The sequence below is a fragment of the Tursiops truncatus genome, chromosome 1, assembly GCF_011762595.2.
Source record: "Tursiops truncatus isolate mTurTru1 chromosome 1, mTurTru1.mat.Y, whole genome shotgun sequence".
Taxonomy (NCBI): domain Eukaryota; kingdom Metazoa; phylum Chordata; class Mammalia; order Artiodactyla; family Delphinidae; genus Tursiops; species Tursiops truncatus.
In genome coordinates, this window is record NC_047034.1 from 131,551,025 (window position 1) to 131,567,700 (window position 16,676).

The 16,676-nt window shown below is 41.6% G+C and overlaps 1 protein-coding gene across 1 annotated transcript in view; it reads left to right on the plus strand.

Annotated features, from left to right (window-relative positions):
• Positions 1-16,012, plus strand: part of TM2D1 (TM2 domain containing 1) — a 139,948-nt gene extending 123,936 nt beyond the window's left edge. The window contains exon 6 of the mRNA XM_073789086.1: positions 15,861-16,012. Within this exon, the coding sequence (XP_073645187.1) occupies positions 15,861-15,920 (60 nt within the window). The 3' untranslated portion in view covers positions 15,921-16,012. The remainder of the gene's footprint in view (positions 1-15,860) is intronic.
• The last annotated feature ends 664 nt before the right edge of the window (positions 16,013-16,676 follow it).

Genomic DNA, 16,676 nt, shown 5'->3' on the forward strand with positions numbered 1-16,676 from the left:
TATTTGTTTTCATTTTGGATGATCTGTCCATTGGTGAAAGTGGGGTGTTAAAGTCCCCTGCTATGATTGTGTTACTGTCGATTTCCCTTTTTATGGCTGTTAGCATTTGCCTTATGTATTGTGGTGCTCCTATGTTGGGTGCATAAATATTTTAAATTGTTATATCTTCTTCTTGGACTGATCCCTTGATCATTATGTAGTGTCCTTCTTATCCCTTGTAATAGTCTTTATTTTCAAGTCTATTTTGTCTGATATGAGACTTGCTACTCCAGCTTTCTTTTGATTTCCATTTGCATGGAATATCTTTCTCCATCCTCTCACTTTCAGTCTGTATGTGTCCCTAGGTCTGAAGTGGGTCTCTTGTAGAAAGCATACATATGGGTCTTATTTTTGTATCCATTCAGCCAATCTCTATCTTTTGGTTGGAGCATTTAATCCATTTATATTTAAAGCTGTTATTGATATGCATGTTCCTATTACCATTTTCTTATTTGTTTTGGGTTTGTTGTTGTAGGTCTTTTCCTTCTCTTGTGTTTCCTGCCTAGAGAAGTTCCTTTAGCATTTGTTGTAAAGCTGGTTTGGTGGTGCTGAATTCTCTTAGCTTATGCTTATCTATAAGGTTTTTAATTTCTCCATCGAGTCTGAGTGAGATCCTTGCTGGGTAGAGTAATCTTGGTTGTAGGTTTTTCTCTTTTATCACTTTAAAGATGTCCTGTCACTCCCTTCTGGCTTGCAGAGTTTGTGCTGACAGGTCAGCTGTTAACCTTTTGGGGATTCCCTTGTATGTTATTTGCTGCTTTTCTCTTGCTGCTTTCAATATTTTTTCTTTGTATTTAATTTTTGATAGTTTGATTAATATTTGTCTTGGTATGTTTCTCCTTGGATTTACCTGTATGGGATTCTCTGTGCTTCCTGGACTTGACTATTCCCTTTCCCATATTAGGGAAGTTTTCAACTATAATCTCTTCAAGTATTTTCTCAGTCCCTTTTTTTTTTTCCCCTTCTTCTTCTGGGAGCCCTATAATTCGAATGTTGGTGCATTTAATGTTGTCCCAGATGTCTCTGAGACTATCCTCAATTCTTTTCATTCTTTTTTCTTTATTCTGCTCTGCAGTAGTTATCTCTACTATTTTATCTTCCAGGTCACTTATACTTTCTTCTGCCTTAGTTATTCTGCTATTGATTCCTTCTAGAGAAATTTTAATTTCATTTATTGTGTTGTTCATCATTGTTTGTTTGCTCTTTAGTTCTTCTAGGTCCTTGTTAAACGTTTCTTGTATTTTCTCCATTCTATTTACAAGATTTTGGATCATCTTTACTATCATTACTCTGAATTTTTTTTCAGGTAGACTGCCTATTTCTTCTTCATTTGATTGGTCTGGTGGGGTTTTACCTTGCTCCTTCATCTGCTGTGTATTTCTCTGTCGTCTCATTTTGCTTAACTTACTGTGTTTAGGGTCTCCTTTTCACAGGTACAGGTTCGTAGTTCCCGTTGTGTTTGGTGTCTGCCCCCAGTGGGTAAGGTTGATTCAGTGTGTTGTGTAGGCTTCCTGGTTGGGGGGATTGGTGCCTGTGTTCTGCTGCATAAGCCTGGATCTCGTCTTTCTGGTGGGCAGGACCATGTCTGGTGGTGTTTTTTTGGGGTTTCTGTGACCTTATTATGATTTTAGGCAACCTCTCTGCAAATGGGTGGTGTTGTGTTTCTGTCTTGCTAGTTGTTTGGCATAGGGTGTCCAGCACTGTAGCTTTCTGGTCAGTGATGGAGCTGGGTCTTAGCATTGAGATGGAGATCTCTGGGAGAGCTTTTGCCATTTGATATTACTTGGGCTGGGAGGTCTCTTGTGGAGCAGTGTCCTGAACTGGGCTCTCCCACCTCAGAGGCTCAGGCCTGACACCTGGCTGGAGCACCAAGACCCTGTCAGCCACACGGTTCAGAAGAAAAGGGAGAAAGAAAGAAAGAAAGAAAGAAAGAAAGAAAGAAAGAAAGAAAGAAAGAAAGAAAGAAAGAAAGAAAGAAAGAAAGAAAGAAAGAAAGAAAGAAAGAAAGAAAGAAAGAAAGAAAGAAAGAAAGAAAGAGAAAGAAAGAAAGAAAGAAAGAAAGAAAGGAAGGAAGGAAGGAAGGAAGGAAGAAAGAAAGAAAGAAAGAAAGAAAGGAGAAAGAGTTATTAAAATTAAAAATTAAGAAAATTATTAAAAATAAAGTAAATTAAAAAGTAAAGAAAAAAAAGATGGAAAGAAAGAAGAGAGCAACTAAACCAAAAAGAAATCCACCAATGATAACAAGTGCTAAAAACTATACTAAAATAAAACAAAACAAAAAAACGGACAGAAACAGCCCTAGGACAAATGGTAAAAGCTAAGCTATACAGACAAAATCACACAAAGAAGCATACACATACACACTCACAAAAAGAGAAAAAGGAAAAAAAATATATATATATATAAGAAAAGGAAGAGAGCAACCAAATCAATAAACTGTTTAAGATAATAAGGTCTAAATACTAAACAAAGATAAACATAAAACCAGAAACAAATTAGATGCAGAAAGCAAACCCCAAGTCTACAGTTGCTCCCAAAGTCCACTGCCTCAATTTTGGGATGATTCGTTGTCTTTTCAGGTATTCCAGAGATGTAGGGTACATCAAGTTGATTGTGGAGATTTAATCCACTGCTCCTGAAGCTCCTGGGAAAAATTTCCCTTTCTCTTCTTTGTTCGCACAGCTCCTGGGGTTCAGCTTTGGATCTGATCCTGCTTCTGTGTGTAGGTCACCTGAGGGCGTCTGTTCTTTCCCCAGAATGGACGGGGTTAAAGGAACACCTGATTTGGGGGTTCTGGCTCACTCAGGCCGGGGGGAGGGAGGGGTACAGAATGCAGGGCAAGCCTGCGGCAGCAGAGACCAACATGACATTGCACCAGCCTGAGGCGTGCCATGTGTTCTCCTGGGGAAGTTGTCCCTGGATCACTGGACCCTGGCAGTGGCGGGCTGCACAGGCTCCTGGGAGGGGAGGTGTGGATAGTGACCTGTGCTTGCACACAGGCTTCTTGGTGCCTTCAGCAGCAGCCTTAGCATTTCTTGCCCATCTCTGGTGTCCATGCTGATAGCCGTGGCTTGCACCCATCTCTGGAGCTCGTTTAGGTGGTACTCTGAATCTCCTCTCCTCGCACACTCTGAAACAATGGTCTCTTGCCTATTAGGCAGTTTCAGAATTTTTCCTGGACTCCCTCTCGGCTAGCTGTGGTACACTAGCCCCCTTCAGGCTGTGTTCACTCAACCAACCCTGGTCCTCTCCCTGGGATCTGACCTCCGAAGCTGGAGCCTCAGCTCCCAGCCCCTACCCACCCCAATGGGTGAGTAGACAAGCCTCTCGGGCTGGTGAGTGCTGGTCGGCTCCAATCCTCTGTGTGGGAATCTCTCTGCTTTGCCCTCTGCACCCCTGTTGCTGCACTCTCCTCCTTGGCTCCGAAGTTCCCCTCAGCCCACCCCTCATCTCCACCAGTGAAGGGGTTTCCTAGTGTGTGGAGGCTTTTCCTCCTTCCCAGCTCCCTCCCAGAGGTGCAGGTCCTGTCCCTATCCTTTTGTGTTTGTTTATTCTTTTTTCTTTTGCCCTACCCAGGTACGTGGGGAGTTTCTTGCCTTTTGGGAGGTCTGAGGTCTTCTGCCAGCGTTCAGTAGGTGTTCTGTAGGAGTTGTTCCACATGTAGATATATTTCTGATGTATTTGTGGGGAGGAAGGTGATCTCCACATCTTACTCCTCCGCCATCTTGAAGGTCTCTCCTATAGTTTTTCTTCATAAGGATCGCCTCAGACACTTCAAAACTTGCAAGATGGAGTCCAAGCTTTCTGACCTGTCTGACCTACAAGGCCATGAACAACCTGGTCCAACCCATCTTTCCAGTCCATTTCCTACCACTCTCTGATCTAGATACTCAACTCTTATCCAGGTGGTCTAACCTCCAAATGGCACTGTGAAAAAGTGCCTGGCACATATTGGCAATTAAGGACTTATTGAATTTTTGAAAGAAAAATTGGAGGAAGTCAAATATCTCTCCCTCTTTTTGAAATGATTTCATTTTTCTTATTAAATGTTTTCATGGTAAAATTAAAACAAAAATATATAAAGAGTAAAGTAAAAATTTCATATAATTTTATCACCCAGGATTAACCATTGATAACTCTTTGGTGAATTTCTTTCCAAATTTTGTCTATGTATGTAGAAGCATATGTATGCATATACACACACATATGTGCACACATGAATCTCATTATATAAAATGTTGAATTATGTTCTTCTCACTTAACATTTATCCTAAACTTTCCCCCAATCTTTGAATACTCATGGATAATACTTTTCAATTTTCTATATAAATATCTATTGAGTATATAGTTTACTTAACATTCTCTTGTAGCTAGATCTGTAGGGTGTTTTTAGTTTTTGTAAATTATGAATATCTTATAATGAACATACTTGAAGGCAAATTTTATCAGCATGTCTGATTATTTCTTTAGATAAATTTTTAAACTAAAATTCTGGATCAAAATATATAGATAGTTAAAAGAATCCTTGATTCACACAGCCAAGTTGTTTCTAGAATAATTTTATCAACTCATGTTCTCATCAAATTATATGAGTACAAACATCATCAACTTGCATGAGAATGATTAATTTTCAGGATATTTAAGCATGTGTCAAGTGCTTTTTTGGGGATAACTTTACTAAACATCTAGATAAGTTGGAGAATAGTTTATATTTTAATAATATTTAAACTTCCAATAGACTGTATCTCTCCACATATTCCAGTGTTATTTTTGGTCCTTTAAATTTTCAAAATTTTTCTCCATAGACAAGTTATGCACATTTCTTAAATTTATTCCTAAGTATTTATAATTTCAACTGATATTGAGAATGGGATATTTTTCACATTGTATTTTCTAATTAGCTACCTCTGCTACATAAGAAAACTATAGATTAAAAAATATTTTTAAAGTCTCCTTCCCATCTTGTAAAGGAAATTTAAAAAGGAGGAGAGGCTTTGACTATCTTCCAAACATGCCGTATAATTTATTCTCCTCTAAATTTTGTTCATATGGTCTGGCTGCCCTAGAAAGCTCTTCTACTGGTTTTCTACCTAGGAAAATCTTAACCATGAGGAAGAGACTGTGGTGGTCTACCTGAACTCCTTTGCACAGAGGATGTAGGTTCTGGGACCACAAGTGGCACCAGCCAGATGTGCTCAGTACCCTTGCCAATGCTATATTCTCACTGTAATCAGGCTCTGTGGCATCTTGGCAACGGCCAGTACCAGCCAACAAAGAGGAAGAGAAATGCCTGGTCATACCTCATACCTGCTGGCTGTACAAGCACCTACATGTACTGGCCTTCTAGTGCACCAGTCTCTTTGTTTAAGTCAAAAGGGTCAGGCCCTCCAGTCACCCATTTTCTCTGGTATGGTCGTGGTGTTTACCTCTTGTTGTTCAGCTCCAAAACCACTCCTCTACGTTCTGCTCTGTGGTGCTGGGGTCAGGGTCTGCAAACTATGCTTCTGAGAAACTTTTGCCAGGTGGCTTCCTATTAGCTGATGGACTGTCAGTGGGGAGAACTGGAGGGACATTGGAAGATGGAAGGATGTAGAAGGACTTTTTCTATTTCTAGTGTTGGTGTCACTACAGGAAAAACAGCAGCAAAGTATAGCTATGGCTTCAGTTCCCAGCTTCATTTGGCACTCCCCAAACCAGTTGCGTTGTTCCCTCTTAAAAGTACCAGCACCAGCCAGCCACACCCTCCCCAAGTTCTGAGCACCAGCATGTATGTGGGGACCTCTTCTGACCTCTTCTAGGCACTCTCTCTTCTCTTTTGTTCCCATAGCATTTGACTCATAGTTGCTTTCTGTAGTTACAAATATTTGGGTTACCTCTGCTTGCCATTTTTGCCCTCGCAACTTTCCATCATCTTTGTAACCAATTCTCTGTCTTAAGTCCCCTCTGTTTGAAATACCTAGCTTGGTTTCCATTTAGGCTGAGAAGAAACCTGTGGTTACTTTGGTTGAGTACAGCCAACCCAGACCTGTCTGCCCAGATACAGTGAAGCCCACACCCAACCATTAAGATGGTTATGGCTTCTGTCTCATCAAGAAAGTTGCAGGTATCAGGCATAAATGCCACAGAATTTTCTCTTCCCTTTCAACTAAAGTAACTGGAAGAGAGAAACACTCCCCCTTCAGCCCCGCAGCCCCCTGAACACTTCACACTTAATCCTTTGTATCTTGGCTCAAGAATCAACTTCTCAGGCTCAAGATGTTTGAGGGTAGGTAAGCTGGCCCCTCTCACACGGAAACCAACTAGGAATGAGCCAAGGGGTTCTTTTTGGGCTTCATGAATATGTGCTTATGGAGCTGGGTGTGGACTTGTAGCTCTAAGTGTCCATACATTTTTATACTTCTATTATCTCCAAACCTTAAGTAATACACACTTACTGACTTTATTTCCTTTCCTTTTATTCCACACAAATTTGGCTTTCACCACTATCCACTAGACCAGCGGTCCCCAACCTTTTTGGCACCAGGGACTGTTACGTGGAAGACAATTTTTCCATGAAGGGGGCGGGGGAGAGGAGATGGTTCAGGTGGTAATGCGAGCAATGGGGAGCAATGAGGAGCTTACATGAAGCTTTGCTCGCCTGCCTGCTGCTCACCTCCTGCTGTGTGACAGGCTGCAGACTGGTACCAGTCTGCGGTGCAGGGGTTTGGGACCCCTGCACTAGACTATACATTTTCATGGGTTAAGGGATCATATCTATTTCAACCACCTATTAGCAGTAGGTAACATATGCAATGAATGTCTGTTAAATGACTGATTTGGCTAGAATTCCTATTTCTAAGGTCATTAGTGATATATTATTTACCAATTTCAGTGGACACCTTCAGACCTTACTATATTTCTCTGCTGGTATTGATGGTTTCACCCCTTGGTTTTCATGGCTCCTGGTTTCCTCCCTCCTCTCTTGCCACTACTTCTCACTTGGCTTGGTAGCCTCCTCATGGAGATCCCACCATATCTTCATTTAATTCCCCACTCTAGTCCTTGCAGAGACCAGATGGCTCCTAGATGATGACAATAGATTACTCAACTAATTTTTGCCATCCTTCTGGAATGTGATATTGTTTCTGATTTACTCTTTTGGATGGGGTGGGGGTAGGACATTTTCAGAGACCTCCGCTTGACTTTACCCACTACGGTAGCTTTGATCCTATAGATCAAGGACCCAATATGGGAGTGGTACCAAGTATATCAAATCTAATTATAAATTCAGGGACAGGGGAAGTGACCACTGGTGGGTCATGGACCCAGTGAACACAGAGTAAACTGGACTTTAGCCAGGATTCCATCTATTACTTGGCACCTATAGTCCCCTACTCTAAGAGAGGCTCCATGATGATGATTCAGATCTCTGACTATTCATACTGTGTCTGATAGTCCTTGAAATGTTTGGGTATTTCCTTTTCCTCAGTGTGTAATTAGGTCCTACATGGCCATTATTCCTTTTGGAGAAGGACCAGGGAAATCATTACCATTTGCTGGGGTGTTACAGGGTTCTTCCTCCTGGAGACCTGGCCTCCTGTTGAATTAGTGAGTCTGGGTCTGAAAATAGATTCAAGTCCAGAAACTAGACAAGATACTGTGCCTTTTTAAAATGAGGGTAACTGCCTTCAGCCCCGTGATCATCTATCCTTGATTTCTTTGGAGGTAAAATCTGATTAAGACACTTTTTGACTGTCCATCTCTTTTGCCTTGAGGGATGCCATATTCTATTAAGTATCCTAATAAATCTCTGCAGGTCAAGCCCTCTTGGCCACTGCTCTAACTATGGTCTCATTATAATTGTGTCCACTCAACTTCAAGCAGTTAAGCACCACCACCTAACCTCTACTGCTTTGGGGATCCCATTATGCCCATTGCTATGTGAGTCTATTTCTGAACTGGCCTCTCCCACTGAGAGACTTAGCCTACTGGACAAGGCTCTGGAACATTTCCATGATGCCCAATAGAATGAGAAGTCACTAAAGAGTTTTTAAGCAGTGGGTAATACGGTCACATTTGTGTCTTTGAGGCATTCTGACATTCTCACCAGAACATTCTTTCTGGTCTTGGTAAATCGTGTATCTTCTTGGCCTTCTCATGGAGCACAACCATTTGGTGAGTCTTCTAGCCTTATTTAGTATATCCATTCCAGCATGCCTCCTTCTGTGAACCTTTTAAACAACTTTCTCAACCATCTGGAATAGCAATTCTGACATTTTGATTTCAGTTAATGGGGCCCATTGCTTTTTCCAATACTTTTAGGAGCTGTCCTAGAAGTGAGTTTGTGTCATCTCTTGGAGTCCTCGTCAGTGTATTATATCTTGTATTTTAGCAGAGTGCTTCCGAATCAGTAAACTCAACCTTATCCAATATTATGTTCCAGTCCCCTTGATCATGCACCCTCAGAATCTAGCTCCACACCTACTCCACAGCTTCTGCTGTACATATCGGTTATGTCTTGTTGCACCTTTGGGGAAGAGTTGCTTCCTTTCTTTATGAGACCTAGTACATCTCCAGCTGCATTGCTGTGACCCAATCCTAGTTATAGGCCTACTGGCAAGGAGGGGAGGTGGGCAAAGGTCCTGAGGGGGCACTTATTGTCTTGCAGGGCAGAATTCTCTGTACTGTCATCAAGCATGGGGGAGTTCTCATTCTTACTAAGGACAGTGGGCCATTTCTCAAGACAGAGAGAGTTCAGATGAGTCTAGGAGTTCAAAATTTGAAGGGGCATTCAGTCAGACAATCCCAAGTGTGAGGTTTTAATTTTTTTCCAACCAGAGCCCTAACCCTGCATAACATGTGTGCTTTGGTTAGTAATTTAACCTTTTCTAGAATTCAGCCACTTTGACTATGAAGTCCTGGGCCTAGGCCTCATCTTTCTCTGTCCTCCTACTGTAGCAAATGAGAGCCTCATCATATTACCAGGGAGCCCCTCTGGCTTTCACAGTTGGTTTTGCAATTGCTTGTTTATCTCTCATTGCTTTTCATTATCTTTTTCCAGTGTATCAATTACACTTAGCAAGAAGTATCCAATCCCATTGTCCTAATAATTAGTAATTACCCCATACATCTCAAATGCCTAATGCATTACACCAGCTAATACCATCCCCTCCTCTGATACATCGTTTCAATTCACAATCCAGGAGCTTGTGAACAACAGGGTCAACACCCACTGCCAGAGTCTGTCTGTCTCCTACCTACCACCAGTGGTGGAGTCCTTCTTGCCAGTCAGCCAGTAAGTGATTCAGCTCCCAAACCCCAATAATCACCTACTCTTTTGGACCACTCCTGGTATCAACTGTCACAGGTTGGATTCTCTGGAAGCAGAGAGTGAGATGGAGATTGACATGCAGGATGTTTATTAGGGATCAACACCTGTGGCAGGCAGGTGAGGAAGCAGAATTGGGCAGAGAGAGAAGTCCAACTGTGATGGCAGGCCTGACAAAACCTCAGCCAATTCCACAGGGAGCTCTAGAGTGTGTATGATCTGTTAGTGTTATTCCAGCATGAGACAGAGTAACTGTCATATATATATATATATATATATATATATATATACACATATATACACACACACACATACACATAAATATAGAAAGAGATTTATTATGAAGGATCAGCTCACTTCATTATAGAAGCTAAGAAGTCCCATGATCTGCTGTCTGCAAGCTGGAGGTCCAGAAAAACCAGTGGTGGAGTTCCAGCCAAACCCAAAGGCCTGAGAACCAGGGGAGCCAAAGGTGTAAGTCCCAGTCTGAGTCCAAAAGCCTGAGAACCCAGAGCACTGATGTCTGAGGGCAGGAGAAGATGGATGTCCCAGCTCAAGCAGAGGGAAAATTCACCCTTCCTCAACCTTTTTGTTCTATTCAGGCCTTCAAAAGATTGGATGATGCCCATCCTCTTTGGTGAGGGCAACCTTTCTTTACTCAGTCTATGGATTCAAATGCTAGTCCCTTCTGAAACACCCTCAGAAACACCCAGAAATAATGTTTTACCAGCTATCTGGACATCCTTTAGCCCAATCGAGTTGACAAAATTAACCATCATAACATCTATCCTCTCCTTTCTTCCTTTATACCTTTTTCTTCCATGTTCTTCATCATTAGGGTGGAACTATTATTCACCCAGGCATCTGGAAGCCATTATGTTTCTCCTCCTTCACAATTATCATATCACCACACTTTAATAATTTAATATCCCAAATATTTCTCTGATCTATCCCTTCCTTTCTATACCTACTACCTAGACATTGAGCTCAGAACCTCAATGCCTTTCCCCTGGACTATTGCAATAGCCTTCCAATTAGTCACCTGGCTTTCAGTCCCCAATCCATCCTTCACTAAACCTCACTAGAGTGAGGTTTCTGAAATATAAATCTGACCTGATTACTTGAAAACTCTTTAATGACTCCCAATTCATTCATTCACTCAGTAATGGATTCATTCACTCAAAGAATTGCTCAGGTCAAAAACGTTGTAGTCAGAGAAAACTCTTCTCTTTTCCTCACAGGCATCAAGTCCTTAGCAGCTTTAAAATGTATTCTGAATTCGATCACTTCTCAACACTTCCACTTGGTTACCCTGGTCCAAGTCATCCTTATGCCTCCTGCAGACAAGTGAAATAGGCCTGCATCTGGTCTTTGTGTTTTCTCTATTGTCTCTCTGTCATTTCTCCACAAGGTAGCCAGAATAATTTTTCTAAAATGTAAATCAGATCATGTTCCAACAAAAAATGAAATATGTCATACTGAGCAAGGGGGTATAGGGTCTGTGAGGCCTTGCATTTTTCTTCCTCCTGGCTCTCCCTTTCCCTAACCCCCAGCCTGCTATCCAATTTCTGACTCTTATGGTCTGTTAGCAAGGGAGGGAAGAAGAGATAAAGGTCAAGAAAACCCTTATTTGAGTTGGTTCTATCATAGGCTGGCCTCATGCTCTTGGGCCTGACAAATGTTTAAAGCTACCCCTTTCTCCAGTGGAGTGTTTTCCAGGGTTTTTCTGGAAGTTCCCATTTGGGCCTTCCAACTGCAACTTCAATGCACATTTTCCTTTGGCTTGATGTTTCTCCTATCTGCTGACCCTGGCTCAAGGGGGGCCATTCTCCATGGACTCACACTTGCTGGAGTCCCTTCTCCCAGGAGGTTCAACTGGACAGATCTTAAAAGGTCTGGAGCTTAGCTCTCTCTTCAGCATTTCCCACATCTGGTCCATGGGAAATACTCATCCCTTGTCTCATCAAATTAAGGGTGTGCAGGACTTTCCCCAGCTCAGCAGCCCTCTCCTGATTCCACCATCAAAGTGGCCAGTCATTCTGTTTCTCAGCTTCTAGATTTCCCAGTGGATGTCAGCATTCAGGCCATGGTTATATGTGCCAACATGTTGCTCTCTCCCTGTGGCCAAGTGGAAGCCCCGTCACTTAGCTAGAAATGAAGGAGGTGGATCCCTCTATCACCAACTCCCCATCTTTCAACAACTCACACACACACCCCTTTCTAAGAAGGTTTAGGAACTCAAAGTATTGTTCAAAGAGTTCTAGAATACACATGCCAATTAGAAAAGGCAAGGGCTGTCCATTTTAAGGTCACTGGGTATACTTTCTACTTAGCTGTTTCAAGGTTAGGAAGAATCACTTATCCAATTACTGGGGACATGAGACAATGACAGCTCTTTCCTAGAATGGATGAAAAGAAAAGGATGATGCTGAGAAAAGAATTCCAACCCTAATTTAAGAAAGACACTATGAAAATAATGTCAGTATTTCAAATGACATATCAAAGGAGGGGCACTAGGCAATCAGATAGCTTTTTCCTAAGAGTGACCTTATTGGAGTTTAATTGCTTTACAATGGTGTGTTAGTTTCTGCTGTATAGCAAAGTGAATCAGCTATACATATACATATATCCCCATATCTCCTCCCTCTTGCGTCTCCCTCCCACCCTCCCTATCCCACCCCTTTAAGTGGTCACAAAGCACTGAGCTGATCTCCCTGTGCTATGTGGCTGCTTCCCACTAACTATCTATTTTACATTTGGTAGTGTATATATGTCCATGCCACTCTGTCACTTCAGAGTGACCTTATTTTTAACACAGACCACCAGGAAGAGTGAAATACAAGAACAGAGTTTCCTTTGCCCATGATCACCTCTATCTTAGAACTTCCATACTAACCAGGGAAATTTCTTTGTTGGAAAAGTGTTAGATGGAAGAGAAGTAGAGGCTACTCAAGCAGTTGTTTTTATTGTTGTTGTTGTTTCTCTTGTATGACTAAAGAACATTTATCTACTCAACAAACATATTTTGAGCAGCCCCATGTGCTAGGAGCTGAAGAGAGAATAGTAAAGAAGATGCTAAAAAGGGGCTTATAGTCTAGATAGAAAAGCATGCTGATTTTAGTGTTATTTTGCTATTCAAATTAGAAAAATGCTTACAGGAATCTGTAGCATAACCTACAGTATTTTTCAGAGAAATTCGTGTTGAGGAACAGTTATTTTGTATTTTACCACTTAATATGCAGGTTACCAGACATTCTGAATTCAAAAGGCAGTGAAAAATGGAAGAAAATATAGAATGAAATGGATAGGAATCATTACAAACAAATGTTAATTTTAATAATAATGTCATAAATTATCATTATTATAATAGTTATTTTTACAAATAACCTTTATTGAGCACTTGACCAAGTGTCAGACCTTATGCCAAGGACTTTCACGGATTATCTCATTTAATTTTCATAACAAAACATTTAGATAAGTATATTATTATCTCCATTTTATAGATGTGGGATTTGAGGCATGACTAGTAGGGGACAGAGCCAGATTTGAAAAGGGCTGAGTTTTAACCATTTCTTCATGAAATCTGGGAGTGAAAATGTACTACACACATTCCCTCAGTAGTCGATTCTCCACTGGAGTGGGTTTTAGATGGGATCCGTCCTCAGTGGATTATTGCAGATAACCCATGGTTTGTCAGTCACAAGGGAAAGGTTTCTGGTGCTCAACTCTATTTTGTGAATTTTAATGTGTGCAAATAATAAGAATTTTCTCCCAAAACGTATTTGTTCCATTAATATTATCACCCTTGCCTGTTTTGTGTTGGAAAATCAGTGACGTCCCGTTGTAAGCTTTCATCTGAATTGTCTTCAATGAAATTGTACTGAAAGAAGGAAAGCATTTGGAAGCAATGAGCTTCAGGGAGTCTTCCAGGCATCTCGGAATATCACAGCCTTCGTGAAGTGTTCTCATTGCCTGTGGGATGTGTGGGCCCCAAATTCATGGGCTCCTTCACAAGGGAGTCTTCCCCTTCTCCAGCAGAACTGAGCTCCTCTGTGAGATCACTTCCTTGACTGTCTGTCTCCCACCAGTGCTCCATTAGTGGCTCTGAAGCCCTCTTTCAGAAGCAGAAAGAAGCCCACGGTTCCAAGCTGAGGTGCTGAGGGTCCACTGCTATGCCCTTGACCACACGGAGTCAAATTTTAGGAATATCTGCTAGAAAAAAAAGAGCAGCCCCTCATGCTGAGAGAAAGTCTCCCAAGTGGAGTCGGTTCTCTGGAAAACAACTGGATATGGTGTTGGTCTTTATTACAGTTTCCACAGACTAAAAAAAAAAAGTTGTTTATAAAACAAAAGCCACATCGATTTGATACGGTAACATTTTTGAGAATTTTGTTTTTGCACAGCGGAAACCAGGGCTGATGTGCTCATGGTGGAAATGGAGCCTGTTCAGTTACCCCAAAGCACCTCTCCTAAAACACGAATCTGAGTAAGCCAGGCTCGGCCTTGCCAGGAACAGCCGGCATTGTTTGGCTCTTTGGAGAGACAGGCGAGGCCAGCAAAGCCCTCACACCATGCAACACCACGCTCGCACACCCAGGCTCAGGCCTGCCCTCCGAGGGACGCCTCCAGGGTCCTCACCTTCCCTCCAGTCCCCGGACCGCATGGTGGAGGACACGGTTCTGGCCTGTCCTCTCCAGCGCTAGGACCACCTGGGCAAGAGGAGACTCCTCTCTTGTTTGCAGTTCTGTTCTCAGACAGTGAAAGACGCCAAACGAAACATTCATGTTTCCTGCTGTTTTGAGCCAGATCATGTGAAAACTAAAGAAAATCTATGTTTGCTGGCTTTGAGAACAGGAGTAACTACTTTGTTAAGCACAAAGGAAGCAACTTACAAGGAGCGCCAGACTCACGGTGAGAAAGTAAAATGAGTAGGAATCCTATTAAAATTGGGGCTTTGGGAGACCTCCTATGGGCTGTGTCTTCGTTTTCCATACCACTTCCTGTCATTCTGTGGTGAAAAATTAAATTCAGTGCTGCAAGCAAAAATTTGGGGGGAAAGATTTCTTATGTTTTGTAGAGTACTGTACTATAGAAACTATTTGGATAGTTTATTTATATATATATATATATTTCCCTACAAAAATGAAAAGAGATACTTCATTTGTTTGATTCATTCAGTATCATGGTGACTTAGGGCTGGACACCAGCAGTCTAGGTTCCTGCTCTCAGGAGTTCACATGTGCTAAGTGGGGGAGATAGACAACAAATTCGTAAACTCTGAAATATATCATGTAATTTCTGACAGTGATAATGCTTTGAGAAAAAATAAAGCAGGGTGAGGAGATAGAAAATGAATAGGCAAGGTGGTCAGAGAAGGTCTCCAGGAAGAGAAAATAGTTGAACAGAGAGCTGAAGATCTGGAACGAGTGAGCCATGCACAGTTCTAGAGGAAGGGCATTCCAGGCAAGGCTGGTGGCTCAAGCTGAGTACAGGAGGGAAAATGGTGTTGGATGAGACTGGAAAGGTCAGGGCATGTTGGTTCCTGTTTGCCATGATAAGGAATATAGACTTTATTCCAAGTGTTATGGGAAGCCTTTGAGAGACTTTGTTTACTATCAGCTTATTCTCTACCCAGTTCCAAAAAGAGAGAGAATTTTATCCGTTCATTCGACAGTTACTTATTGATCACTAAGCATATATCAGACTGGGTCCAGTGCTTTAAAAATTATGACCTCTGTCATCAAATGAGGGGATAAGAAAATAACATGAACAACCAGAACAAACATAGAATCAAGAAAGTTGCAAAAGAGAGGGAAAAATATTACTCCTATTAATAATAATGTAAGAAGATAAATTACAAATATTAATGCTGATTAATAAGAATGCTATGCCCTAGGTACTATTCATGTATTTTTTCACATGACTCAATGCCTTATGTATTGTTATTCTTCCCTGTAAACGAGGAAACTGAGGTCAGAAAAGCAAAATAATATCACAGACCAGAAATCGATTAAGCTGAGATGCCGGGATTTGAATCCAGGTTTGTCTGATTCTAAAGCATAAAGTTTCTCTCCTCATAGGAAGGAGCTACTGTGACAAGCTACATATTTTGTAACTCAGTATGTATAACTGCTGCTTCTAAGAATAAGATACTTCATCTAGCAGACTTGGGTCAGATTGGCTTCAGAGATATATTCCAAAGTTAAATGTACCCACTTTAAAGTGGGGTATTAAAATTCTTAAAAAACAATACCCAAACACTGCAAGGAGAAGAGCCCCAAACGATTTTTTCCAGAAAACATGTTACCATCTTTAATAATAGTGTTCTATTTGTTTGTTCCTCAATTTTCTTGTGCCCCCAACTGCATTGTCCCTGGCATAAGTGCAAAAAATCATGTCTGATTGTTCACCATTTTATTTGCAGAGCCTAGCACAGCACCTAAAACACAGTAGGTGCTCAATTAATATTTGTTGAATGAATGAATTAATTACACTTCATTTTCTTTCTTTCCAGGGCCTGCCTTTACTGCCGTGTACCACTCCAGACAGCATGCAGAGTTGGTGGAGAGTATAATAAACATCAGAGATATTTTGCAATTCATGGCTGACCCATGCTGACCCTTTCTTTAATTAAACCTTCCACTTGTGAATGAATCATTTCTTCCATTAATTAAAATAGGATACACTTATGTCTCTGTAAAGTATGTGTCAAAAGAAAGCATTCCACCTAAAATATATACAGGAGGCGCTGACCACCGTGGAGAGTCATCCATCATAATCTGCTAAAAAGATCAGGTCTGGAATTAGAACGAGCACAATCATCTCTTATGCCCTCCAAAATACAAGTTGCAGCTTCTCACCCGATCTGTCAGCTCCTGTGTTAATATAGGGAGTAAAGCATAGTGTGAAGCCGTAAGAGGACCGTTTATTTTGTAGGGCAGGGCAGGCGGCCCCAGCGGTCCGGTAATGCCATCATCTCTAATAACTGCTTGGAGCCTGTGCTCTCTGGAGACTTGTCTCTTGATTGTTAGAGCTGGAAGGCAGCGGAATCTCACTGTTGCGAGGCTCAACAATTGCTCCTGCAATTCCTCCGAAAGCCAAGAGGATGACTGAGAAATCTGACGGCGCTGTTTAGGTGGACAAAGCAAGTTCGTGTTCCCACTCACCCCCACCGTCTCCTTCTGGAAGAAGTGGGCTGCAGAAATCGATTTGCAGTCTTTAGCTCCAGGAAACAGTGAGCCCATGCAGCCACTGTTCAAAATATTTTGCCTCAGAGGAAACTCTGCACTCTCCAAACTCCAAAGACCTCGATGAAGTACATAAGTTATGT